The sequence below is a fragment of the Heterodontus francisci genome, chromosome 7 (genome assembly GCF_036365525.1).
Source record: "Heterodontus francisci isolate sHetFra1 chromosome 7, sHetFra1.hap1, whole genome shotgun sequence".
NCBI classification, from domain to species: Eukaryota; Metazoa; Chordata; class Chondrichthyes; order Heterodontiformes; family Heterodontidae; genus Heterodontus; species Heterodontus francisci.
Window position 1 is genome coordinate 38,472,825 of NC_090377.1, and position 26,790 is coordinate 38,499,614.

Genomic DNA, 26,790 nt, shown 5'->3' on the forward strand with positions numbered 1-26,790 from the left:
TTGATACTTACATTTTCTCTAAAATAAATTCTTGTGGAAAAATGGACAAATGCAACTTCTAAAAGCAAATATAACATTTTAATTTCTGTTTTAGATTCCTGGCTTCCAAGCACCACAGGGCATTGCAGTTGACTGGGTTGCTGAAAATATCTATTGGACCGATTCCTTCCGAAATGTAATTTATGTGGCTAAGATTAATGGACAGAAGTACAAAAGACTTATATCTGGAATGATGGACAAACCCTGTGCTATTGCTGTTGATCCCAGCAGAGGGTATGATGCTGTATTTTCTGTGTTATTATGAGTTGCTCAATCTATGTTCAGAAAACCGAGATGTGCACTTATCACAACATGGCCACCAATGTCCTCTGACTACCAATGCAGCAAATTCAGAATGATCTATGAATAGAGCTAACTTTGCCCATTATGAAATATTAAATAATGTATAATGGCAAATACTGGTAATCTGAAATAAAACAGAAAATGCTGAAAATGTGCAGCAGCTCAGGCAGTGCCTGAAAGAGAAAGAAAAGTAAATATTTGTTGTATCTCAAAAGTGAAATGTTAACTTGCCGATCGCTTTCAAAGTCTGATTAAATTGCTGCCTATTTCCACCATTTACTATTTTTATTCCCTTCAAAAAATCTTCATTTTCAGACCAAATTTTGGCATTGACTTCTGTTTAGACTGATGAATGTCATTGCATAACTTCATTTAAATACATTTGGATATAACCAGGAAGAACTGCTTGAAATGTAAAGCTCTTACTTTAAACAATAAAAATTGCAGAAGTTTCAGTGTAGGTCTCATTAAAAAGATCCTTCATAAATTCAGCTAAATATGATGCCTTAGGTTGTGAACAACTTTAAACCATTCAGGACCGGCGCAAGAGGAGGGGGAAGTTATTCTGGGGAAAGGGTGAAAACAGGCACTAAATGGGTTCTTTGCTAATAAGACATGCCTGTTTGAAAGTCTGGCTTTAGCATACCATTTTGGTCCTAGTGGAGGTGTGAAAATAGGTGCCTGCAGGTTTAGCTGATTTGCTGATTTGAAGCAATTTTTGTGGAACAGTGTAAGTGGGCTCCACGCACCCACTTGCACTAAAGGTGTGGAATATGCTGGCTAATACACAGTGGCAGGTTTCGGGGTGGCTTAAGGACTGAGGGAGAGGGCACACAAAAGTTCTCGGATATGGTCCTGGTGGACATTATCCAGAGGAGGAGGGATGATCTATACCTACGGTGGGGAAACAGTTCACTTCACCCTCCTGTCCCTCTCTCTACCTGGTGCTGCTCTGCCTGTCCTCATGTCCTCCTCTAGACAAAGGGGGACTCCTCGTAAGATGCTCATGACCAAGCACTCCCTTTCTGCTGGTGACTCATAAAATGTCCAATAAAGTAAAGTACACAACACTCTTTTGAGGTGAAGTCCCCTCAGAGAATTTCCAAAATAAATGTTGATAGAGAGTATTGATGAAATCTTGACCAAGTTTCCCAGAAAGTCAAGAAATGCTGGATTCACTCAGCAGGTCTGGCAGCATCTGTGGAAAGAGAAGCAGAGTTAACGTTTCGGGTCAGTGATCCTTCTTCGGTTCCCAGAAAGTCTCTTGTTGTGTTACAGAAGTCCTCTTCAAACCTCCAGCAGCAAGTGAACAGTAAAGGGTGATATGTAATGACTTGTTTACTCCTGATCAGCTGGTTGCTGTTAGAAGAGAGCATTAAGTCAAGCGCTAGGCACCAAAATGTCGTGCAGCATTGTTACTGAGTGCTAGTGGGCAGTTTAAGTGGCAATCAATGCCTTTGACGATTCTCTGGGCAGCTGTTCCTCACACAAGCTTCAGCTTCTTTATTAAGAGGGTGTCTTGTTTTAAATGCGGGCTGAACCAGTATTCCAGCACAAGACCCATTGTGACCACCTTGGAGACTCTTTAGCACCTGAAGGAGCCATCAAAAATTAGACCCCTCCCCACCACCCCCTACTCCCACCAATGTCAGACTCAACAGTATGTAGTTACAATTACAATCCTGTGAGTTTCAAGCACTTTCACTGATTTTCCACTATTTAGTCAGAATTAAAATCAAAAGTAGCACATATACTATAAGTAGATGTATTCAGATGGAATATTCAATTGATGACTTGGAATATCAGAGTTTGGGGGTATAATTAATTACACCATGTGGCTGCAGTAAACAGCTATCCATGCTCGAATAGCTGATATTATTCTGATAACAATAGTAAAGGACAAGCAACAATGCACAATTTGCTATCAAGGTTTAATTTTGAAGTTCATCTTTTAAAGGGTACTATTGACTAAAGTAGGAATTTTATTCTGTTTAGTTTAACTACATTGTTTTGATACATTTACTTGTATTGGTTACAGAATGATGTATTGGACAGACTATGGTAAACAGCCCAAGATAGAGCAATCTGCCATGGATGGGACTCTCCGAAGAATTCTCATACATAAGGAACTGCAGTGGCCTACAGGTAGAGCACATGTCTGTAACCTCAATTTCCAATCTTGCAATGCTGAAACAATAATGTTTTAAACATAATAGGGGCAATTTTCAAATTGGGTATACATCAAGAAGAGTACAGGGCTCTGTCCACCTGGTGCAATCAGCAAAAGGCCTGAAAGATATTTGTGATAGGGCCTTGTTGGCATTGAATGAATGAGCTTCCAATTGTAATTGGATTCGTAATTGCAGCTCACTGACTGGGAGTGTGGGAGAATTGTGATGGGTCTGCAGCATGACCCTGAAAGGAAGGGGTGGAAGGATCAAGAATGAAGGGGAGCAGCAGTTTATTGTAGCATGGAATATTTTTGTAGTGCCTATAGTTGCAATGAGATCAAATATTGGAAGTCTTTCCAGATCAAAACACATAAGTTACTGCAGTGAAAATGTGCGTAAGACCTGCTTGCAGCTTACTCTACTGATTCCTTCAAACATTTCTGGAAATGGTCACCACTTGACATGCTTTGTGAGAGGGTTGAGAAACTGGTGGTAGCAGCACAGATGAACACAAAAATGGCATTCAGGTCTTCACTGCAACATTTGACACCAAATTACATTTATAAGCCAGGCCATCATCTATTCTCAGCAGGAGCTCTAGCTGCTTAAATGAAGGTTGGCCCAAAGATCAGAACAGGTGGTCAACCAGTGGTAAGTTGGTGGATCATATTTTTAGATGTAAATGGTGGGGGGAGGGGGCACCAGGCGTGGTGGGGTAATAGACATAGAAACATAGAAAATAGGAGCAGGAGTAGCCATTCAGCCCTTCGAGCCTGCATCGCCATTCAATACGATCATGGCTGATCGTCCAAAGTACCCTGTTCCCGCTTTCTCCCCGTATCCCTTGATTCCTTTAGCCCTAAGTATTATATTTCTTGAATATATTTAATGATATGGCCTCAAATGCTTTCTGTTGTAGAGAATTCCACAGGTTCACCACTCTCTGGATGAAGAAATCCCTCCTCACCTCTGTGCTAAATGGCTTACCCCTTATCCTTAGATTGTGACCCCTTGTCCTGGACTCCCCCGCCATTGCGAACATTCTTCCTGCATCCGGTCTGTCCAGTCTTGTTAGAATTTTGTAGGTTTCTAGGAGATTTTAGAGATACAGCACTGAAACAGGCCCTTTGGCCCAAGTCTGTGCTGACCAACAACCACCCATTTATACTAATCCTACATTAATCCCATGTTGCCCACTACATCCCCACCATTCTCCTACCTACACTAGGGGAAATTTACAATGGCCAATTTACCTATCAACCTGCAAGTCTTTGGCTGTGGGAGGAAACCGGAGCACCCGGCAGAAACCTACGCGGTCACAGGGAGAACTTGCAAACCCTGCACAGGCAGTACCCAGAACTGAACCTGGGTCACAGGAGTTGTGAGGCTGCGGTGCTAACCACTGCACCACTGTGCCACCCTCTCATTCTTCTAAACTCTAGCGAATACAAGCCTAATCGACCCAATCTCTCTTCATACGTCAGTCCTGCCATTGCAGGAATCAGTCTGGTGAACCTTCGCTGCACTCCCTCCACAGCAAAAACATCCTTCCTCAGATAAGGAGACCAAAACTGCACACAATACTCCAGATATGGCTCACCAAGGTCTTGTATAATTGCAACAAGACATCCTTGCTCCTGTACTCAAATCCTCTCGCTATGAAGATCAACATACCATTTGCCTTCTTAACTGCCTGCTGCACCTGCATGCTTACTTTCAGCGACTGATGCACAAGGACACCCAGGTCTCGCTGCACCTCCTCCCTTCCCAATCTATTGCCATTCAAATAATAATCTGACTTTCTGTTTTTGCCACCAAAGTGGATAACCTCACTTTTATCCACATTATGCTGCATCTGCCATGTATTTGCCCACTCACTCAACCTATCCAAATCACACTGGAGCTTCTCTGCATCCTCCTCACAGCTCACACTCCCACCCAGCTTTGTGTCATCTGCAAACTTGGATATATTACATTTAATTCCCTCATCTATATCATTAATATATATTGTGAATAGCTGAGATCCTAGCACTGATCCCTGCGGTACCCCATTGGTCACTGCCTGCCACTCAGAAAAAGACCCGTTTATTCCTACTCTTTGATTCCTGTCTGCCAACCAGTTCTCTATCCAAGTCAGTACCTTACCCCCAATCCCATGTGCTTTAATATTGCACGCTAATCTCTTAAGTGTGACCTTATCGAAAGCCTTCTGAAAGTCCAAATACACCACATCCACTTGTTCTCCCTTATCTATTCCACTAGTTACATCCTCAAAAAATTCCAGTAGATTTGTCAAGCATGATTTCCCTTTCGTAAATCCATGTTGACTTTGTCCGATTATGTCATTGTTTTCCAAGTGCTCTGCTACTACATCTTTTATAATGGACTCTAGCATTTTCCCCACTACTGATGTCAGCCTAACCGGTCTATAATTTCCTGTTTTCTCTCTGCCTCCTTTTTTAAATAGTGAGGTTACATTAGCTACCCTCCAATCCATTGGAACTTGTTCCAGAGTCTATAGAATTTTGAAAAATGACAAGCAATGCATCTACTATTTCAAGGGCCACTTCCTTAAGTACCCTGGGATGTAGATTATCCGGTCCTGGGGATTTATCGGCCTTCAATCCCATCAATTTCCCTAACACCATTTCCCGACTAATACTGATTTCATACAGTTCCTCCTTCTCACTAGACCCTATGTTCCCCAACATTTCTGGAAGGTAATTTGTGTCCTCCTTTGTGATGACAGAAGTAAAGTATGTATTTAATTGGTCTACCATTTCTTTGTTCCCCATTTTAAATTCCCCCGTTTCTGACTGTAAGGGACCCACATTTGTCTTCACTAATCTTTTTCTCTTCACATATCTATAGAAGCTTTTACAGTCAGTTTTTATGTTCTCTGCAAGCTTACTCTCATACTCTATTTTCCCCTTCTTCATCAATTTCTTTGTCCTCCTGTGCTGAGTTCTAAATTGCTCCCAATCCTCAGGTTTGCTGCTTGTACTGGCCATTTTATATTTCTCTTCCTTGGATCTAATACTATCCCTAATTTCTTTTGTAAGCCACGGTTGAGCCACCTTTCCTGTTTTATTTTTGCGCCAGACTGGAATGAACAATTGTTGTAATTCATCCATGCCCTCTTTAAATGCGAGCCATTGCCTATCCACTGTCAACCCTTTAAGTAACGTTCCCCAAACTATCATAGCCAACTCGCGCCTCATACATTCATAGTTACCTTTATTTAGACCCTAGTCTCGGAATCAACTCTCTCACTCTCCATCTTAATGAAGAATTCTATCATGTTATGGTCGCTCTTCCCCAAGGGACCCTGCACAACAAGATTATTAACTAATCCTTTCTCATTACACAATACCCAGTCTAGGATGGCCTGTTCTCTAGTTGGTTCCCCGACGTATTGGTCCAAAAAACCATCACGTATGCATTCCAGGAATTCCTCCTCTACAGTATTATTGCTAATTTGGTTTGCCCAATCTGTATGTAGATGAAAGTCACCCATAATTACAGTTGCACCCTTATTGCTTGTGTCTCTAATTTCTTGTTTAATGCCATCCTCTACATCACCACTGCTATTTGGGGGTCTATATAAAACCCCCACCGATCTTTTCTGCCCCTTGGTGTTTCTTAGCTCCACCCATACAGATTCCATATCAGGATTCTCTGAAGTTATATCCTTCCTCACTATTGTATTGATTTCCTCTTTTACAAACAACGCTTTCCCTTTTTGCCTGTCCTTCCTAAATATTGAATAACCCTGGATGTTCAGTTCCCATCCTTCGTCACCCTGCAGCCATGTCTCCGTAATTGCAACTATATTGTATCCATTTACATCCATTTGCCCGGTTAATTCGCCTATCTTATTGCGAATACTCCGCACATTGAGACACAATGCCTTTAGGCTTGTCTTTTTAACATTCTTTGTCATCTTAGCATTATTTCGCACTATAGCCCTATTTATTTCTTGCCCTTGATTTCTATGCCTTCCACTTTGGTCTTTTTGTTTCCTGTCTTTCGTTTCTATCCTTGTTTCCTCCTCCTCAGTCTCCCTGCTCAGGTTCCCATCCCCCTGCCCTTCTAGTTTAAATCCTCCCCAACAGCACTAGAAAACGCCCCCGCGAGGGCATCGTTTCTGGTCCTACCTGGGTGTAACCCGTCCCGCTTGTACAGGTCCCACCTTTCCCAGAACCGGTCCCGAGGTCCCTGGAATCTAAATCCCTCCCTCCTGCACCATTTCTCCAGCCACGCATTCATCTGGTCTATTCTCTTGTTCCTACACTCACTAACACGTGGCACAGGAAATGATCCTGAGATTACTACTTTTGAGGTCCTGCTTTTTAATTTAGCTCCTAACTCCTTAAAACCATCTTGCATGACCTCATCTAGTTTTCTACCTATGTCGTTGGTACCGACATGTACCACGACCACTGGCTGTTCACCCTCCCCTGTCAGAATGTCCTGCAGCTGCTCCGAGACATCCTTGACCCTAGCACCAAGGAGGCAACATACCATCCTGGAGTCTCGTTTGCGGCCACAGAAACGCCTGTCTGTTCCCCTTACGATTGAATCCTGTATCACTATTGCCCTGCCACTCTTCTTCTTCCCCTCCTGTGCAGCAGAGCCATCCGTGGTGCCACAAACTTGGCTGTTGCTGCTTTCCCCTGAGAGGCCATCCCCCCCAACAGTATTCAAAGCGGTATATCTCTTTGAGAGGAGGATGGCCACAGTGGATTCCTGCACTACCTGCCTGTGCCTACTACTCCGCCTGTGGTCACCCATCCCTTTTCTGCCTGTGCAGCCATTACCTACGGTGTGACCACCTCGCTAAACGTGCTATCCACGACGTCCTCAGCATTGCGGATGCTCCACAGTGAATCCACCCGCAGCTCCAGCTCCGTAATGCAGGTAGCCAGTAGCTGCTGATGGATACACTTCCTGCACACGTGGTTGTCAGGGACACTGGAAGCGTCCCTGATTTCCCACTTAGCACAGGATAGCAAGACAGAAAAATCTCCCTTGTTTCCTTCAAATTGCAGTTTCCCAAATGGTGCACAAATTGGCAGAGATCTTTGAAAGACAGCCCAATCACTGAAGAGAAGAGTCTATTTATCATTGAGAGCAGTAAAATGCAGTCGGACTGATTTTCTGGTCAACATAGCTGATGGTACCAAAGTGAGGGACTGGGAAATCGAGCAGAGATTTTGTTTTTTTTTACATGAATGATCTTCTGGCCAGCCTAATTTGCTCTTGAACAAAACTTGCAAGAGTTTCAAAACTTGCAAAACTTCAGTGTAAAAATCAATGTTCATGATATAGGAATCAACAAAGATATGACTCCCTAATTTTGCTCTGAGTTAATGACAGAAGAATTTCTCGGTGTTAGTATTCTTTTGTGGATTGTTTATTTGTAGAGTGTAATGCTCCATGAAGTGCAGCAATTGAAAAGACAGAACCAAATTGAAGAGTTATAAAAATAGACTTTTCCTTTAAAAAGTGGACAATGTGCTGCAAAATGGCCACCAAAGGTCAAACTGTATATTCAAATTGTCTTACTGTCTGGCAAAGACAAAGTATAAATTTCAAGCCAAGAGTTGTCAATCACACAGATCCTGAACCCATCAAGAGACATTTTGATTTGAATGGACTCTTCTGAAACAAAGAAGGTGTGAAGTAGCCACATCCTGGGTCATTACTGGTCACTACAGGGAGGGGGCTCTATGCCTCCCAACAAAGGAAAGATGTGAGAGATTTTTGACTTTAAAAAAGTAGCTCTCTGGAGAGAGAAAGTGAGAGAGAAGCAGGACAAACTTCACAAAAGCCTGTCCAGCTGAGAGCTGGAATAAATCCAGCAGAAGTCAAATAAGGTGCCCTGCTGTGAATTCTACACTTCACCTTGTGCAGCAGAGAACGGAAGATGATTCCCTCATCTTTAGATTGAAGACTCAGCTCCCAGAGAAATCTACAAAACTCAGGCCTGCAACTTTAAAAGAGAAATTGACCTCCGAGAAGATTCAACAGGTTTACCGTGAACTCTGAAAACCTACCTCATTTCAAATGACTTATCCCTTTTCCTCTCTATCTTGTGTGTGTGTGTGTGTGTGTGTTTGCGCACAAGTGAATGCATGGGCAGGTGTGATTGCGTCCTTTTCAGGAATGAATATTGCTCAATAAATAGTTAATATTCTGTTTTAAATCTACAAGAAAACTTGTCGCTGTCTGTTTATTTCACAAATAAAACACAAAGGGGTTAAAACCCTCGTAACAAAAACACTTGAAGCTGTCATTTGGGAGTTGAACAGTAGGGACCACCAACACCCCTTACCACTTGGCCACAACAAGAGGCTTTTATTCATTTCTCTTTGCTACACTCAAAATTTTGGGAGTAGGAATTACAATAGATATTCCTGTCTTGCGTTATTTAAAGAAGAAAAAAGAGACTGGAAGGAGGGATATGAAGCATATTTGATTGTATCAGAGGAGGATTGTCTCCTTCAACTTTTATCCATGCAGCCATGTCTGCAGATGCAGGCACAGCTGCCTTAGAATGTCTGATCAAAGGTACCTTTACAGGCTCCACTTCAGCAGGGAGGCAGATATAATGTATTATCTGAGCTGCAGACAACCTCTACCACAAGGACAGCACAGCCAGTGGTGGCCAAGTTCACCAGAGCTCTGTGCTTTTAATGCCTCAAGCTCATTCCAAGATATCACAGGGGACATCTCCAAAATCATGCAGTGCACAGATGCATTGTTCACCGGGGTCGGTGGTGAGGTTTGGGCGGGGGGGGGGGTGGAGGCGGGGTGAATTATTTTCTCTCTAGATGTTTAACAGCAAAATGAAAGGATCCTTCACATTGCAGGATTCTCCAAAGTCAAGGACATTTCAATGGTACCTATATGATCATCTACACCCTAGCACACAGGTTATGGCTTTTGGGAATCGCATAGGGTTTTGCCCTATCTATGTGCATATGGCAGTAATCAGCAAACAGGGCTGTTACGGTCAATGCCCATTCACCAGTCATGACACCTTAATCTTAAGGCAAACCTCTATGTTTAAGCTGTTTGAAAGAGAAGATGAGCAGCATAAATGATTTCTAGGAGACAAAGGCGGCTTTCTTCTTGGATTAATTTTATTCATTCTTGGGATGTAGACATCACAGGTAAGGTCAGCGTTTATTGCTCATCCCTAGTTGCCCTGAGAAGGTGGCGGTGGGCCTCCTCCTTGAACCACTGGTAGTGGTTTGATGCAAATGCATTGCTTGCTAGCCCACTTCAGAGCTTAACAGTTAATCATATTGATGTGGGACTGGAGTCATATATAAGCCAGTCCAGGTGAGGACACCAGGTTTCCTTAGACCACAGGTGAATCAGTTGGGTTTTAATAACAATCCAACAGCCTCATGGTCACTTTTACTGATATTAGCTTTTTATTTCCAAATTGTTTTTCAACTCAGTTCAAATTCTCAAACTGTACTAACTCAACTACAGTGGATAGCAATGCTTTGCTCTTCTATTAATTTATTCTACATCTTCAGAGGAAACTTTCTGAACACAGCAGAAATAAAGTGCAATCAAATATAATTCCCTAAACGTGATTAGTGTATATGGTTCGTGGTTTTTTTTGCCCAGTTGATTCCCCTTGGTGAGGATGTATATTGTATGTGTTGTGCATGTGAATCTTGGACTTCTTTAGGGGCAGAAGTAGGCAAGGTGGCTGGTTGAAGCATGTCATTTAGGATCCTCTTGGAAGTAAGATTGCTTTGTATCTCTTTGTGCTGAACAATGTGATGGCCGTCCAACACTGCAGTGGCTCACTGGCCCTGTCAACCTTCTGGTATATAACTTGTTATTTCGGGCTTGGAGCTGAATGGGCCAGATGAGACATCACCCTGGGAAGCATCAGCAGCCTCAGTTTCCAACCATAACCATATGCCTGCTGCTGATCACCACATCCCTTCAGCATGTCAGCTGATATGCATGGGAGCAGACCTCCATGTGCCTTTTAGCACAGTGACCATAATGCATCCACAACAGCAGTCTGGGCATTCATGATGGATACTCCAACTTGCTTCGCACCTTTGTCATTGCTGGCTCCACTGCAAAGTTGCCATGTGTTTCATGGTAGACGTCATTTCTGTTCAGTGGTCATGCACAACTATATAGATGTGAGTAATGAACTTCTCCAAAGTCACTGCTGGACTTTGCAGGATGTTTGGCATCCTTCTTTTGAATGAACATCATGTGAGGGCTGTGAATCCCTGTGCACTGTAAGCTGAGTAAGGTCATGACCCTCTAGCCGTGAGATACCTGCTCCTGTTCTGCTACCACCTCCAACTTCAGTCCAGTGTGCCTTCCTCAGATGCTGCTGCTTGGTGGAATGTGTGATGTGGGTTGCTGTAAGGAGCTGACTTCTTGAGTGCTGTGGTGACCTTTGCTTGTTTCTTTAGGTTTATCTGTAATGTTGGCTACAAATTACCTTTAAACATAGTTTATGTAGATTATAATGTGTGTCCTGTTGGCATACCAGCATGTATTCATGTGTGATTGAGTTAGTAGGAGAAAGAAGAATAACAGGACAACGATGATCCAAGCGCTAAGCTTCACAAAGGCCTGTAGTTTTATTCTCATAGAGCACCGAAACAGGCCCTTTGGCCCAACAAGTCCACACTGACCATCAACCACCCATTTATACTAATCCTACATTAATCCCATTTTTCTCCTCTCACATCCCCAACTTCCCTCAATTCTCCTACCACCTACCTACACTAGGGGCAATTTTTTTTACAATGGCGAATTTACCTATCAACCCACAAGTCTTTGGCACATAGGAGGAAACCAGAGCACCTGGAGGAAACCCACGCGGTCACAGGGAGAACTTGCAAACTCCACACAGGCAGTACCCAGAACCGAACCTGGGTCGCTGGAGTTGTGAGGCTGCGGTGCTAGCCACTGCACCACTGTGCTGCCCACTGTCTCTATGTTATCAGGCTACAAGGCATTGAGCATGGCTTATTGAGATTAACTTAATGGTTGATCCTGTTATGTGTTGCTTTATCATACAATTAGAGAAGTCGTGGTGAGATATCAGAAGTTTGAAGAGCACATAGAGTGATAACCAAGTGTCAACTGTGCACTCCCGATGTGCATGAGGAAGTAAATGTGCTTCATGCACGTGAGCTGTTTTGTATGATTAGATTATGGGATCATTCTTTCAATATAATAACACTACAGCAGATTCAGTTTTTAGTGAAAAAGCAATATGGCCTGTTGCAGTATGGCCTTGAAAAGAACTTTTGTAAGGCTTGGCACGTAGCCTCAATCATTGTTTTCTATGGTGAGAGAAAACTGTGGATGATTGATCTGTCCATCTACTTGGTTGAGTAAAATATTGGTCCTGTTACCTTGCCAGATAACTTGAGTCTAAACTTTTTCCTTATCTGCTCTCGCTTCCTTTGGTTGTTTAAGACAGTATTTACCGTCACGTCATGCTGAGCAAAGTGTAAAGTTCTGGTGTTCATAGAGTTTATTGTGTCCTAGACAGGGTACTTCCTTGCTACACATATAACGATAAAACCATGTGTGCTCTTTTATAGAGCAATCCAAAGTTAATCCCACTGCTTGCACTTTTCACATAGGAACATAGGAGCAGGAGTAGGCCATTCAGCCCATCGAGCCTGCCCCGCCGTTCAAAATGATCATGGCTGATCTTCCACTTCAATGCCTTTTTCCCACACTGTCCTCATATCCGCTTATGTCATTTGTATTTAGAAATCTGTCAAGCTCTGCTTTAAATATACTCAATGACTGAGCTTCCACAGCCCACTGGGGTAGAGAATTCTAAAGAGTCACAACCCTCTGAGTAGAGAAATTTCTCCTCATCTCTGTCCTAAGTGGCTTCCCCCTTATTTTGAAATTGTGTCCCCTGGTTCTGGATGCCCCAATCAGGGGAAACATCTTAGCTGCACCTTCCCTGTCTATCGCTTTAAGTATTTTGTAGATTTCAAAGTGATCACCTCTCATTCTTCGAAACTCTAGAGAATACAGGCCCAGTTTCCCCAATCTCTCTTCATAGGACAGCCCCGACATCCCGGGAACAAGTCTGGTGAACCTTCATTGCACTCCCTCGATGTCAATAATGTCCTTCCTAAGGTACGGGAAACTGCACACGGTACTCCAGGCGCGGTCTAACCACGGTTCTATACAATTGAAGCAAGACATCACTACTCCTGTACTCAAATCCTCTTGTGATAAAGGCTAACATACCATTAGCCTTCTTAATTGCTTGCTGCACCTGCATGTTAGCTTTCAGCAACTTATTGCCAAGGACATCCAGGTTCCTTTGTACATCTACACTTTCTAATTTCTTAGCATTTAAGAAATACTTTGCACATCTATTCCTCCTACCAAAGTGGATAACCTCACATTTTTCCACATTATATTCTATCTGCCACGCTCTTGCCCACTCACTAAGTCTGTCCAAATCTCCTTGAAGCCACTTTGCATCTTCCTCACAACACACATTCCCAGCTAGTTTTGCCTGTTAACCTATCCTTAATCCATGCCAGTATATTACCTCCTATCCATGTGCTTTATGTTGCTAGCCAAACTCCTGTGGGGGACTTTATCAAAAGTCTTCTGGAAATCCAAGTATAACCACGTCCACCGACTCCCCTTTATCAATTCTGTTAATAACATCCTCAAAAACTCCAGCAGGTGTGTCAAAAACATTATTTCCCATTCATAAATCCATGTTGACTATGCCCAATCAGATCATTATTATCCAAGTATCCACTTATCACATCCTTTAGAATAGATTCTAGCATTTTGCCAATGACCTATGTAAGGCTAACAGGTCTGTAAATCCCTGTTTTCTCTCTCCCTCCCTTCTTAAATAGTGGGGTCATATTTGCAACCTTCCAATCTGTAGGAACCGCTCCAGAATCTATAGAATTTTGGAAAGTGATCACCAATGCATCCACTATCTCCATAGCTTCCTCTTTCAACACTCTGGGATGTGGGGACTTTTCAGCCTTCAGCCCCATTAATGTCTCCAATACAACCTTTTTATTAATACTAATTTCCTTCAATTCCTCATTCTCCTTAATCCCTTGGATCTCGAATTCTGTGAGATTTCTTGTATCTTCCTCAGTGAAGACAGACACAAAGTCATCATTTAGCTTTTCTGCCATTTCTCTATTCCCCATTATAAATTCTCCTGATGCTGCTTGTAATGGACCCATATTTGTCATAGCCAAATGTTTCCTTTTTATGTACCTATAGAAGTTTTTACAGTAAGTTTTTATATTTTTTGCTAGCTTACATTTGTATTCTATTCTCCCTTTCTTTATCAGTTTCTTCGTCCTCCTTTGCTGTATTCTAAAATCCTCCCAATCTTCAGTTTACTCCTGTTTCTGGCAACTTTATAGGCCTTTTTAAAAAATCTTTTTCAATCTTTAACTTCCTTTGTTATCCACAGTTGACTGCCTTTACTTTTGGGGTTTTTGTGCCTTGAAAGAATGTATAGTTGCTGTAAGCTATGTAATATTTCTTTAAAGACTGTCCATTGCCTATGTACAGTCATACCTTTTAATGTATTTTCCCAATCCACCTCAGCCAACTTACCCCTCATACCTTCATAATTTCCTTTGTTCTACTTTAATACCGTGGCTTCAGATTGAACTACCTCACTTTCAAACATAATGTAAAATTCTATCATATTATGGTCACTCATCCCTAAAGATTCTTTTGCAACAAGATTATTAATTAACCCTTTCTCATTACATAATACTAGATCTAAAATAGCCTGTTCTCTAGGTGGCTCCTGGACATACTGCTCTAGAAAACTATCCCTAACACACTCCAGAAACTCGTCCTCCACAGCATTAGGGCTCATTAGGTTTACCCAATCTATATGCAGATTGAAATCACCCATGATTCTCTAATCTCCTGATTAGTACCATGCACCACACTATCACTACTGTTTGGTGGCCTATAAACAACTCCTACTAATGTTTGCTGCCCCTTGCTGTTTCTTAGCTCCACCCAAACAGATTCCACATTTTGTTCTTCCGATCTGTGATCCTCCCTTACTAATGAACTGATCCCATCCTTATTATCAGTGCAACACCACCTCCTTTTCCTTTTTGCCTGTCCTTTCTAAATGTTGAATATCGTTGAATATTCAGTTCCCAGTCTTGGCCACCCTGCAGCCATGTTTCCTTTATGGCAATTAGATCATACCCATTTACCTCTATTTGGGCCTTTAAGCCATCTACCTTGTTGCAAATGCTGCATGCATTCAGGTAGAGTGCCCGTAATCTTGTCTTCTTGACATTCTGCATACTAAGCCTAGCTGATGCTTGCCTTTGATTCGTCTGCCTTCTAATGTCATTTGCTACTTTTCTACCTCCTGTTACCAGCTTTACTTCCTTCCAATTTGAGCTACCCCTCAGGATCCCATCCCCTTGACAACCAAGTTGAAACCCTCTCCAACAGCTCTAGTAAATCTCCCTGTGAGGACATTAGTTCTGGTTTTGTTAAGCTGCAGCCCATCCATCTTGTAGAGGTCCCACCTGTCCTAGAACTGGTCCCAATAACATCATATTGTCCTCCATTTCGAGGATTTATTAAATTTTCCCTTAAAAGATGTAACAATCTCTGACTCAACATTGTATGTCACAAAGCATGTTGTGCTCCAACAACATTCTGTATGTAAAAATGTCTCAGAATTTTCCACTCTCAATAATAATTTTAAATTAATAACCCATTGTCACTGATTCTGCAACCAGGGAAAATAGTCTTTGCCCAATAACTCTAACAACATTCTTCATAATTTATAAAAAAAAATTTACTGAATCTTCTCTTGCCCTTTTATGGTTCAGTGGCAGTTGGCTCTGTACTGCAAGTCTCTCCTCATTTGTTTAGTTTCCTATCCTTGGCGTCATTCTAGTTAGCACGTACAAAACAGGATCTTGAAAGAGTTGCCCTGTCATTTCCATTTGTCTGCTCAATAACATTTAAATACCAGCTTCAACCTCTAAGAGCTGCACACTAACCTACCTGCTGAGCCCCCACCCCCCACCTCACAACCTTCTACTGAAAGTCAGCTCTTACAGGCAACCATCAATTTAGGTCAGGAACTCTGTGTGCATAAAATAATGATTCTGATCCCAGGAAATCTCAGGATTAACACCTGCATGATTACAGTGAATGCCAGGTCGACTGTGCTTTGGTGCTGCTGCGTTACGACTGGAACGAGAAAACCACTTTGAGTGAACTCGTATACTCATGGTGTGAATCATATACTGCATATATCAGAAAGGTATTATTCAGGCAACACATTATTTTAAACCTTTTCACAAATAGGCTTATGTTTTAATTTTCACTCCTGAAGGTGTATGATTCCTTCAGTGCTGGCAATGCTGCAGTGCTTCACTCACTCGTCAATCTGCACATAAAGCTGAGAGAGTACTAGTTAATTGACTAAACATACCCAAACCGGGTCTTCGTGCAACTTCCATACACTCACACTTGCCAGAGGATCACTGGATAATGATCAGGCACAGGAACCCTGATTGATTATTTTTCTCTTCCTTCGCCATGGACCATAGACCTGGCCCAGTTGTAAGCCTCACTGCTTACACTTAGCTCCTGAATATCACTGCACCTGAACTTTCTCCATTGCTTTATGGTGTCTGCTTTTGACTGCCTGAAGAGGATGCAGCAATATAGATTTCATGCAAATAACTCTGAGGGAACTTTGCACCCAGATTTCCTCTAACACTGCCTGTTGTAGTGCAGGGGTAAGACCTTCTAATATTTAGTGCTACTCATTCCTGTTCGGCATGATTGGCCTTTAAGTTTTTGTCAAGATAATTCTTTATTTTATTTTTGATCTTCCAGATAATTGCTGAATACTGTTGCTATTTTACATCTAACAAGGGAGTCCATGTTCATTACTGTACCACCCCCCACCCCCACCCCACCCTGCCCCAAAAACCTGGTCCGCCTCGGGCTTTTGCAAAATGTCTTATTTGGAGGCACATGAAGGAAAATATCCACAAGCCCTTTGACAGCTGCTGAAGATATTTGCCTGGCCCTACCTGAGCCACAGAGTAGGAAGCTTTCCCCTCCCTCATCATATGCCTGCTTTGTGCCATCTAGAGTAAAATAAGAAGGCTCGCAGTCAAACCAACATCCTCCTCTTATTCCCACAACATCATTGTTCACAGACAGACTTGTTTCCTGTGATCTTCTACAGTGTTAGCCTCTTAACAGCTCCATCCAAAGCATAGCTGTCCAGACTGCTGCTTGGGGTAGAACTGCCAAAGCAGCCATGGCTAATTGGCACAAGTGCTTAACATTGATGCTGACCTTAAGGCCCAGGAAGTGCTGGAACCTCATCTCAGGATCTTTAAAGCACCCAGTGGAGCACCAAGATCCACTCACTCCAGTTAAATGAGGGACTGCCAAAAATCCTGGCACTCCAGTGCTTTTGGTGCATTGCATCCACATTGTTCCAACTCAGTGCCAGGAGAGGGAGTTAAACTCTGGTAAGTCTTTAGGCCCTCTAATCTAACTTGAATATCTGAATGTACAACAATAATTCTGATCAAATACAGACGTTCTGGAGAATAAATTTTGACCCTTGTATCAACAATGGAATTTTTTCCATTAATCTCAGGCAGAAAAGAAAATTGATGCCTGTAAAATTGAAAGCAAACCTTGGACAGTCTAATCATTAAGAAAAGCATGAAAAATATATCGATAAACAGAAAATGTTAACTCAATAATTGTAATAATCACTTTTAAATATGTGTATTTCTTTTCCTCTCCTTAGGACTAGCTCTTGATCATTTCACCCAGCGCTTATATTGGGCTGACACCAAGCTTTCAATTGTAGGCAGTGTCCGCTTTGATGGCAGTGATTCTGTTGTCATTGCTAGCATGAAACAAGGTAGCACAAATTTCACTTCCTTAGTTTGTTAATTTTTGTGATCGGAAAAGAAAATGTTAAATGCTCTTAGCTAATTTAATTGTGTTCTTTTTCCACATTAGTAAGGATTTAAGAATACAATCTGATTTCTTTTTGAAGGTCTCCTAAGTCCTTTCAGCATTGATGTTTTTGAAGATTATATTTATGGAGTGACTCATACCAACAGTCGTGTTTTTAAAGTACACAAATTTGGACGTGCTCACCTTGAATACCTGGTATCAGGTCTCAGTGATGCCTCAGCTACGGTGATGTTCCATCAGTACAAACAACAAGACTGTAAGTAACAGTTTAACTTAACAAAACAAAGTACGTGTAGAATGCATCAGAATGCTTTGAATCATGTCGACTGTTACATACACTTTCTTTCCATTCCACAGTACCGAATCCTTGCAGCAAAAATAACTGTGAGTGGCTTTGTTTGCTGAATCCTACTGGTGTAACATGTTTGTGTCCAGATGGAAAGAACATGATTAATGGAACATGTGTTGATGTAGATTCTCCTACTGCACTACCTTATGGTGAGTACTTCTGTAGTTCCCAATACGGATCACTCCAGCCCAACGTAACTCTCAAAATACTCTCTGAATATTCATGAAAATTTTTGATGAAACTAAAAGCTTTAAACAGTGGCAGGAAATATTATGAATATTGCAGATTTTTTTTGTTAAAATTTTAGTATCATTTCCTTCCTTCCCCTCCCCCCACCCTCAATCCAGTTTGTGCTCATCAAAGTAAGAAGTATCAGTATGTAAAATGGAATCTTTTTCACTTTTGCTATCTTCTAGTTTCAACATAAGGCTCTCCCAAATTAGTTCTAGCACTAGCTAGATGTATATTAAAACTGTGCCCGACAAAATGTACGTAAAAGGTTCAATGAAGAGTGCAGGAGGGCATGCCAAGAACAGCACAAGGCATACCTCAAAATGCGGTGTCAACCTGGTGATGCTACAACCCAGGACTACTTGCATGCCAAACAGCGTAAGCAGCACGCGGTAGACAGAGCTAAGCGATCCCACAACCAATGGATCAAATCTAAGCTCTGCAGTCCTGCCATATCCAGTCGTGAATGGTGGTGGACAATTAAACAACTAACAGAAGAAGGTGGCTCTACAAATCTCTCCATTCTCAATGATGGGGTAGCCAAGCACGTCAGTGCAAAAGTTAAGGCTGAAGGATTTGTAACAATCTTCAGCCAGAAGTGCCGAGTGGATGATCCATCTCGGCCTCCTCCTGAATTCCCCAGCATCGCAAATGCCAGTCTTCAGCCAATTCGATCCACTCCACATGACATCAAGAAACGACTAAAGGCACTGGATACTGCAAAGACTACAAGTCCTGATAACATTCCGGCAATAATACTGAAGACCTGTGCTCCAGAACCTGCTGCATCCCTAGCCAAGCTGTTCCAGTACGGCTACAACACTGGCATCTACCCGGCAATGTGGAAAATTGCCCATATATGTCCGATACACAAAAAGCAGGACAAATCCAACCCGGCTAATTACTGCCCCATCAGTCTACTCTCAATCATCAGTAAAGTGATGGAAGGTGAAATTGACAGTGCTATCAAGCAGCACTTGTTTAGCAATAACCTGCTTAGTGACGCTTAGTTTGCGTTGCGCCAGAGCCACTTAGCTCCTGACCTCATTGCAGCCTTGGTTCAAACATGGACAAAAGAGCTGAACTCAAGAGGTGAGGTGAGAGTGACTGCCCTTGACATCAAGGCAGCATTCGACTGAGTATGGCATCAAGGAGCCCTAGCAAAACTGGAGTCAATGGGAATTGAGGAAAACTTTCCGCTAGTTGGATTCGTACCTAGCGCAAAGGAGATGGTTGTGGTTGTTGGAGGTCAATCATCTCAGCTCCAGGACATCACTGCAGGAGTTCCTCAAGGTAGTGTTCTCGGCCCAACCATCTTCAGCTGCTTCATCAATGACCTTCCTTCAATCATAAGGTTACAAGTGGGGGATGTTCGCTGATGATTGCACAATGTTCAGCACCATTCGCAACTCCTCAGATACTGAAGTAGCCTGTGTAGAAATGCAGCAAGACCTGGACAATATCCAGGCTTGGGCTGATAGTTTGCAAGTAACATTTGTGCCACACAAGTGCCAGGCAATGACCATCTCCAACAAGAGAAAAACTAACCATCTCCCTTGACATTCAATGGCATTATGATTGCTGAATCCCCCACTATCAACATCCAGGGGGTTACCATTGATGAGAAACTGAACTGGAGTAGCTATATAAATACAAGAGCAGGTCAGGGGCTAGCAATCCTGCGGCGAGTAACTCACCTCCTGACTCCTCAAAGCCTGTCTACCATCTACAAAGCACAAGTCAGGAGTGTGATGGAATACTCTCCATTTGCCTGGATGGGTGCAGCTGCAACAACACTCAAGAAGCTCGACACCATCCAAGAAAAAGCAGCCTGCTTGATTGGCACCCTATTCACAAACATTCATTTCCTCCACCACTGACGCACAGTGGCAGCAGTGTGTACTATCTCCAAGATGCACTCGCTGTGTGAAAAAGTTTTTCCTCATGTCACTTTTGCTTCTCTTACCAAATACTTTAAATCTGTGCCCTCTCATTCTCGATCCTTTCAAGAGTGGGAACAGCTTCTCTTTATCTATTCTGTCCAGAACCCTCATGATTTTGAATACCTCTAATCATACCTCAAATCACCTCTCAGCCTTTTCTTCTCCAAGGAAAACAGTCCTAACTTCTCCAATTTATCTTCATAATTGAAATTCCTCATCCTTGGAACCACTCTCGTGAATCTCTTCTATACTCTCACCAATGTCCTCACGTCTTTCCTAAAGTGCGGAGCCCAGAATTGGACACAGTATTCTAGCTGAGGCGGAACTAGTGGCTTATATAAGTTCAACATAACTTCCTTGGCTCTTGTAGTCTATGCCCCTATTCATAAAGACCAGGATACTGTATGCTTTATTAACTACTCTCTCAACCTGTCCTGCCAACTTTAATAACTTATGCATATATACACCTAGATCCCTCTGCTCCTGCACCCCCTTTAGAATTGTACCCTTTATTCTATATTGTCTCTCCATGTTCTTCCTACCAAAATGAATCACTTCACATTTCTCTGCATTGAACTTCATCTGCAACCTGTCTGACCATTCCATCAACTTGTCTATGTCCTTTTGAAGTTCTACACCATCCTCCTCACAGTTCACAATGCTTCCAAGTTTCATATCATCTGCAAATTTTGAAATTGTGCCCTGTACACCAAGGTCTAGGTCATTAATATATATCAGGAAAAGCAAGAGGTCACAACACTGATCTCTGGGGAACTCCACTACAAACCTTCCTCCAGACTGAAAAACGTCCATTAACCACTACACTTTGTTGCCTATCGCTCACCCAATTTTGTAACCATATTGCTACCGTCCCTTTTGTTCCATGAGCTACAAGTTTGCTCACAGGTCTGTTGTGTGGCACTGTATCAAACGCCTTTAGAAAGTCCATGTACACCACATCAACAGCATTGCCCTCATCATCCTTCTCTGTAACCTCCGCAAATAACTCCAGCAAGTTAATTAAACATGACTTTCCCTTAAGAAATCCATGCTGGATTTCCTTAATTAATCCACATTTGTCCATGTGACTATTGATTTTGTCCCAAATTCTTTTTTCTAGAAGGTTTCCCACCACCATAGTTAAACTGACTGGCCTGCAGTTGCTGGGCTTATCTTTACACCCTTTTTTGAACAAGGGTGTAATGTTTGCAATTCTCCAGTCTTCTGGCACCATCCCTGAGTCTAAGGAAGACTGAAAAATTATGGCCAGCGCCTCTGCGATTTCCACCCTAACTTCCCTCAGTATCCTTGGATGCATCTCATCTGGCCCTGGTGTTTTATCCACTTTAAGTTCAGACAGCCCATCTAATACTTCCTCTTTATCAGTTCTAAACCCCTCTAGTGTCAGACTTACCTCCTCTTTCAACATTGCCTGGGTTGCATCTTCTTCCTTGATAAAGTCTGATGCAAAGTATTCATTTCATACCTCAGCCATGTCCTCTACCTCCATTTGTAAATCCCATTTCTGGTCTTTAATCGGCCCCACTCTTCCTTTTACCACCCTTTTACAATTTATATGCCTATAGAAAACTTTGGCATTTCTTTTAATGCTAGCTGCCAGTCTCTTCTCATGCTCTCTCTTTGCTTCTTTTATTTGCTTTTTCACTTTTCCTCTGGACCTTCTATATTCAGCCTGGGTCTTGATAGTATTTTCTACCTGGCATTTGTCATAAGCACACTTTTTCTTCTTTATCTTAATCTCTACTTCTTTTGCCATCCAGGGAGCTCTGGATTTGTTTGCTCTACTTTTCGCCTTTGAGGGAACATAATTCAACTTTGCCTGAACTATCTCTTCTTTGAAGATAGCCCATAGTTCATCATCTGGTTTTTCTGCCAGCTTTTGACTCCAATTTATTCGCCTCAGCTTCATTCTAACCCCAATGAAGTTGGCTTTCCCCCAGTTAATTATTCTTACCTTGGATTGCTCTTTTTCCTTTCCCATAATCAGCCTAAACCTTATGATACAATGATCACTATCCCCTAAATGCTCTCCTACTGATACTTGATCCACTTGGCCCATCTCATTCCCAAGAACCAGGTCTAGCAGTTCCTCCTTTCTCGTTGGACTAGTAACACACTGTTGTCGGAAATTTTCCTGAACACAATCTAAAAACTCTTGCCCCTCAATTCCCTTAACACACTACTATTATCCCAGTCTATATTTGGATAATTAAAGTCCCCCATTATAACTACCCTATAATTTTTGCACCTCTCTGTAATTTCTTTGCACATTTGTTCCTCCACATCCTTCCCACTAGCTGGTGGCACATAGACAACACCAAGCAATGTAACTGCACCTTTTTTGTTCCTTAGCTCTAGCTAAATTGATTATGTCCTCGACCCCTCTGTGACATCCTTTTTCTCCAGCACTGGAATGCTCTCCTTAATCAATACTGCCACCCCTCCCCCTTTTTTCCCTTTCCTATCTTTCCTGAACACCTTGTATCCAGGAATATTTAACTCCCAGTCCTGCCCTTCTTTGAGCCAGGTCTCTGTTATAGCCACAACATCATATTTCCACATGGCAATTTGGGCCTGTACCACACTCCATGCATTCACATACATGCACATTAACTCTGATTCAGACTTTATTACTTTCTCCCTTACTCTGACCCCACCTAATAACTTACTATTCCCTACTCTTGTGCTGTCTATCTCCCCCAGTATTCTGTGCACCTTGGTATTGCTCTCTGATACTTCCTCCTGGTTCCCACACCCCTGACAAGTTGCCAGTTTTCCTTCCTTCCAATCTGAGCTCCCTCTCAGGTTCCCATCCCCCTGACAATTTAGTTTAAACCCTTCCCAACAGCACTAGCAAATCTCCCTGCAAGGATATTCGTCCCGGTCCTGCTAAGATGCAACCCGTTCATCTTGTACAGGTCCCACCTGCCCCAGAACTTGTCCCAATATCTTAGAAAACTGATCCCCTCCCTCCTACACCAGTTCTCCAGCACGTGTTCAATCGCTCAATTCTCTTCTTCCTATGCTTACTTGCACATGGGACTGGGAGTAATCCTGAGATTAATGCTTTTGAGGTCCTGCTTTCTAATCTCCTTCCTAGCTCCCTAAAATCTGCTTTCAGGACCTCATTCCCCTTCTTACCTATATCATTGGTGCTAATGTGGACCACAACCTCTGGCTGTTCATCCTCCCTCAGAAGAATTTCCTGCAGCCTCTCCATGACATCCTTGACCCTGGCATCAGGGAGGCAACACACCTTCCTGGAGTCACATTTACTGCAGCAGAAATGCCTGTCTGTTCCCCTAACTAATGAATCCCCTATCACTACTGCTCTTCCACTCCTCTTCCTCCCCTCCTATGCAGCTGAGCCACCTGTTGTGCCACAAACTTGGCTCTGACTGCACTCCTCTGAGGAACCATCACCCTCACTAGTATCCAAAATGGAAAACCAATTAGTGAGTGAGATCATATCAGGGGACTCCTGCACTACCTGCCTGGTTCGCTTAGACTGCCTGGCGGTCACCCATTCCCTCTCTGCCTACATGATCCTAATCTATGGTGTGACCACCTCCCTAAATGTGCTAGCCATGTAGTCTTCCACCTCTCGGAAGCACAACAGTGACTTCAGCCACCGCTCAAGTTCCGAAACCCGGAGCTCAAGCTTCTGCAGCTGGTGATACTTCCTGTAGTTGTGTTTGTCCAGGACACATGGTGCATCCATGACTTCCCACATGCCACAGGCTGTACATTCTACTCGGCAGAGCTGCCTAGCCATTCCTTAACTTTACAGACTATTTAGTATAAGTAGAATAGCTTACCAGATACTCACCAAACAGCTCCTTCCACTGTACCGAAGACAAGAACCAAATACTGGAGGGTTAAAAAAATAGAAAAAAAAGAAAAATGGAGCGCCCTCGCCTCCTTCACCAAACTCACCACTCACCAAACTTGAATCTCCACATTCATCTTGTAATCTGCACTCTGTGCATCTAATACCAATGATAATAAAGCTTTGCCAATACTAATAAACCTTACTACTATTATTAAACCTTACAAATACTGATAAACCCTCCAAATACTTAATACAGCTTATGTATTAAGTTGTCCTAATTTGAACTAATACACTCCCTACTGGTCTCCTTCTGTCACTCTATTATAAATTGTAAAATCTGCTTTAGTTTTTAGTTTATATACTAATAAATTGATCAAGTCTTCTTCTATATCTGATTTAAATTAAATAAAATTAAAAGCTTACCTGTATACTCACCCTGGCTGCTTTCTGTGTCCCTGCCCTCTTGGTTGATTGTGACGCCACTCTGATGTTACTTTTCAATTGTTCCCCTGCTCCACTCCCACTGTGCTCTCTGTCTCACTCTCTGTCTCTCGGTCGGTCTGTCTCCGGCCTCTGACTCTGTTACTTTTGGCGCGCTTTTTAAACCTCTGCTCCCGCTGTGCTCTCTCTCTCTCTCGGTCTGTCTGTCTCCGGCCTCCGACTCTGTCCCTTTTGGCGTGCTTTTTAAACCTCCGTTCCCGCTGTGCTCTCTCTCCAAGTAGTCTTAAAAACATTCAAATTTTGCTAGTATTTATTTCCGTAATGTATTCTGATTTTGGTCTTTGGATATTTTGATCCTTATGAATTTAAAGTGGCTCACCTACAACATATTACACTCAATTCTGTTATCTGTCAAATGTCCAACTGACAGACATCGTGTCAAACAATGTTGCTGAAGCATTAATTACAGAAACATTCATTATTATGGTTCTCAATCAAATTATCTACTGCGTTGTGAAACTGAAGGGGTATATTTTTGTCGTGACCACCTGGGTATCACCTCAACAGCGTACAGGGAGGAAAACTGAGCCATACTGGTTTTCCTTCCATTAATTTAAATGGATGTATAATTAGGTGGATTCTATTACTGGCATGCAATCCTCCATTCCCAATTTTCCTCTCTATGCTCACTTGAGGCAATGTTGAACACCCATGTGGTAAAAACTAAAGCCTACAATGAAATTTCTGAAGTAAACTTGAATTTCATTGAACTTGTATACTGTCATTGAGTTCAGAGAAACTTTTGTCTCCTGAGCCAACTGAGTTTGTAAATTTCAGCTCAGCCTTTATAAAAAGGTCAGTGTTATAGGTGTTATGACCAGGTGAGAAAGGTGTTTCGGGGTTCCCTCTCAGCCTTTGCCTGGTTTGACCGTAACAGGGTTTAATTTTTGAAACACCGTGCTTTAGCTCCCCCTCAGTCAATCCTTGTTCACTGCTCCAATTGTGAAGCAAAGATACCAGACAGGATTTCTTAGATTTAAACAAGAAAGGTGTAAGTTTATTAACCTTAAAACTCTAATTCGGATAAAACTACTATGAATGCGCGATGTGACCATGCGAGCATGCATACGCGATAAACACATACGCAGGTAGACACTGAAAAGGAGGAAGAATAAAGGGGAAATGTTTAAAACAATAGCTGGAGTTCATTTACTGTTTTGAGTTCAATGTAGAGTCTTTGATTACAGTTAAATTTTGCCGTTTCATTGGGGCCAGTGCACTCTTTCAAACTCGTTTCAATGTAGGGGTCTTCTCTCTTGAGGTTTAAGTGGCTTCAGTGGATCAGGAAATTCATGAGAGAGAGAAAGGGAGAGACCTTCCTTCTCTTTTGTCTTCAAATCAGTCTTGTAGTATGCAAATGTTCCCAGCCACTGCTGTTATCTCTTTAAATAAGTCATCTTTTCAGTCCAGCAACCGCTTAAAATTAATGTTCATATGATGAAATTAATGTGCCTCATTCTTGGCAGGTGGGGTCTTCCTGACACAGATGAGAGATGATAAGGATGGTTCCCCCTTTTCCACCTCTTGACTGAAGACAGCGTTTTTTTCAAAGAAAGGTCTTTTTTTAGGCCTTGAGTGCTTTCATTATTAAGAACAGACAAATGACAGGTTTTCTCGTAAGTTTAAAAAGAAAGATATATGTTTATTATACAACACCCAAAACATATGCAACAACACCCACTCTCACAATCATACAGATACACACACACTCAAAAAAAGATAGAGATTATAAAGATAACATGTTCGGTCTGATAATTTGTAAAAACAATTTGCTGTTGGTTTCCCCGGGGTGAAGACTTGAAACAGTGCAGGCCTTTAATCCTTTCCCTTGTTCACTGAAGAAAGACTTGGGAGGTTCAGGAAGATGGATGCACTGTTGCAGACTGCGCTTGTTATATTCCAACCAATGGTCAATGGTCCTGGTACAATTTCTAAGGTAGGGAGTTCAAGGCCAAACTCGAGTCTCTGCCTGCATGTAGCTTAAAGAAGTTGATATTAGGTAGGGTCCTTCATCTTCGCTGAAATAGATGGAATCTTTACTTTTGAACTAATAACTGAATTAACCAACATTGATTCTGCTCTGATTGTTCCAGAACGCGCTGCCACAATCCTTTCTTCTGATTAGTCAGTTTGAATCCGGGCCGCTTTGGCGCCCCTCAAGTCTTTTTGGGTTTGTTTCATGAGCTCATTGTATAGTTCATGATTTTTTCTTGTGTGAGTGTGACAATCAGAAACGTAGTTTAAAATAAAACTGTGGCCTGGATTTTGCTGTTTTAATGATGGTGAAACTGTCAGCATTTGCTGTCATTACTGCTCTGAAACTGACAGAAACTTCTGGAGTCCACACATGCACAGTTATATGCGAAA

At 42.3% G+C, this 26,790-nt stretch overlaps 1 protein-coding gene across 4 annotated transcripts in view; it reads left to right on the forward strand.

The window, feature by feature from the left end:
- LOC137371926 (low-density lipoprotein receptor-related protein 1-like) overlaps positions 1-26,790 on the forward strand; it is a 1,827,029-nt gene that overhangs the window by 1,727,203 nt on the left and 73,036 nt on the right. For 3 of the 4 annotated variants that reach the window (XM_068035008.1, XM_068035009.1, XM_068035010.1), the window contains exons 77-81: positions 95-273; positions 2,381-2,487; positions 17,371-17,487; positions 17,626-17,802; positions 17,904-18,044. In XM_068035008.1, the coding sequence (XP_067891109.1) occupies positions 95-273; positions 2,381-2,487; positions 17,371-17,487; positions 17,626-17,802; positions 17,904-18,044 (721 nt within the window). Of the gene's footprint in view, positions 1-94; positions 274-2,380; positions 2,488-17,370; positions 17,488-17,625; positions 17,803-17,903; positions 18,045-25,889; positions 26,026-26,790 lie in introns of those variants that run through there. The other variant, XM_068035011.1, reaches the window with a different exon arrangement.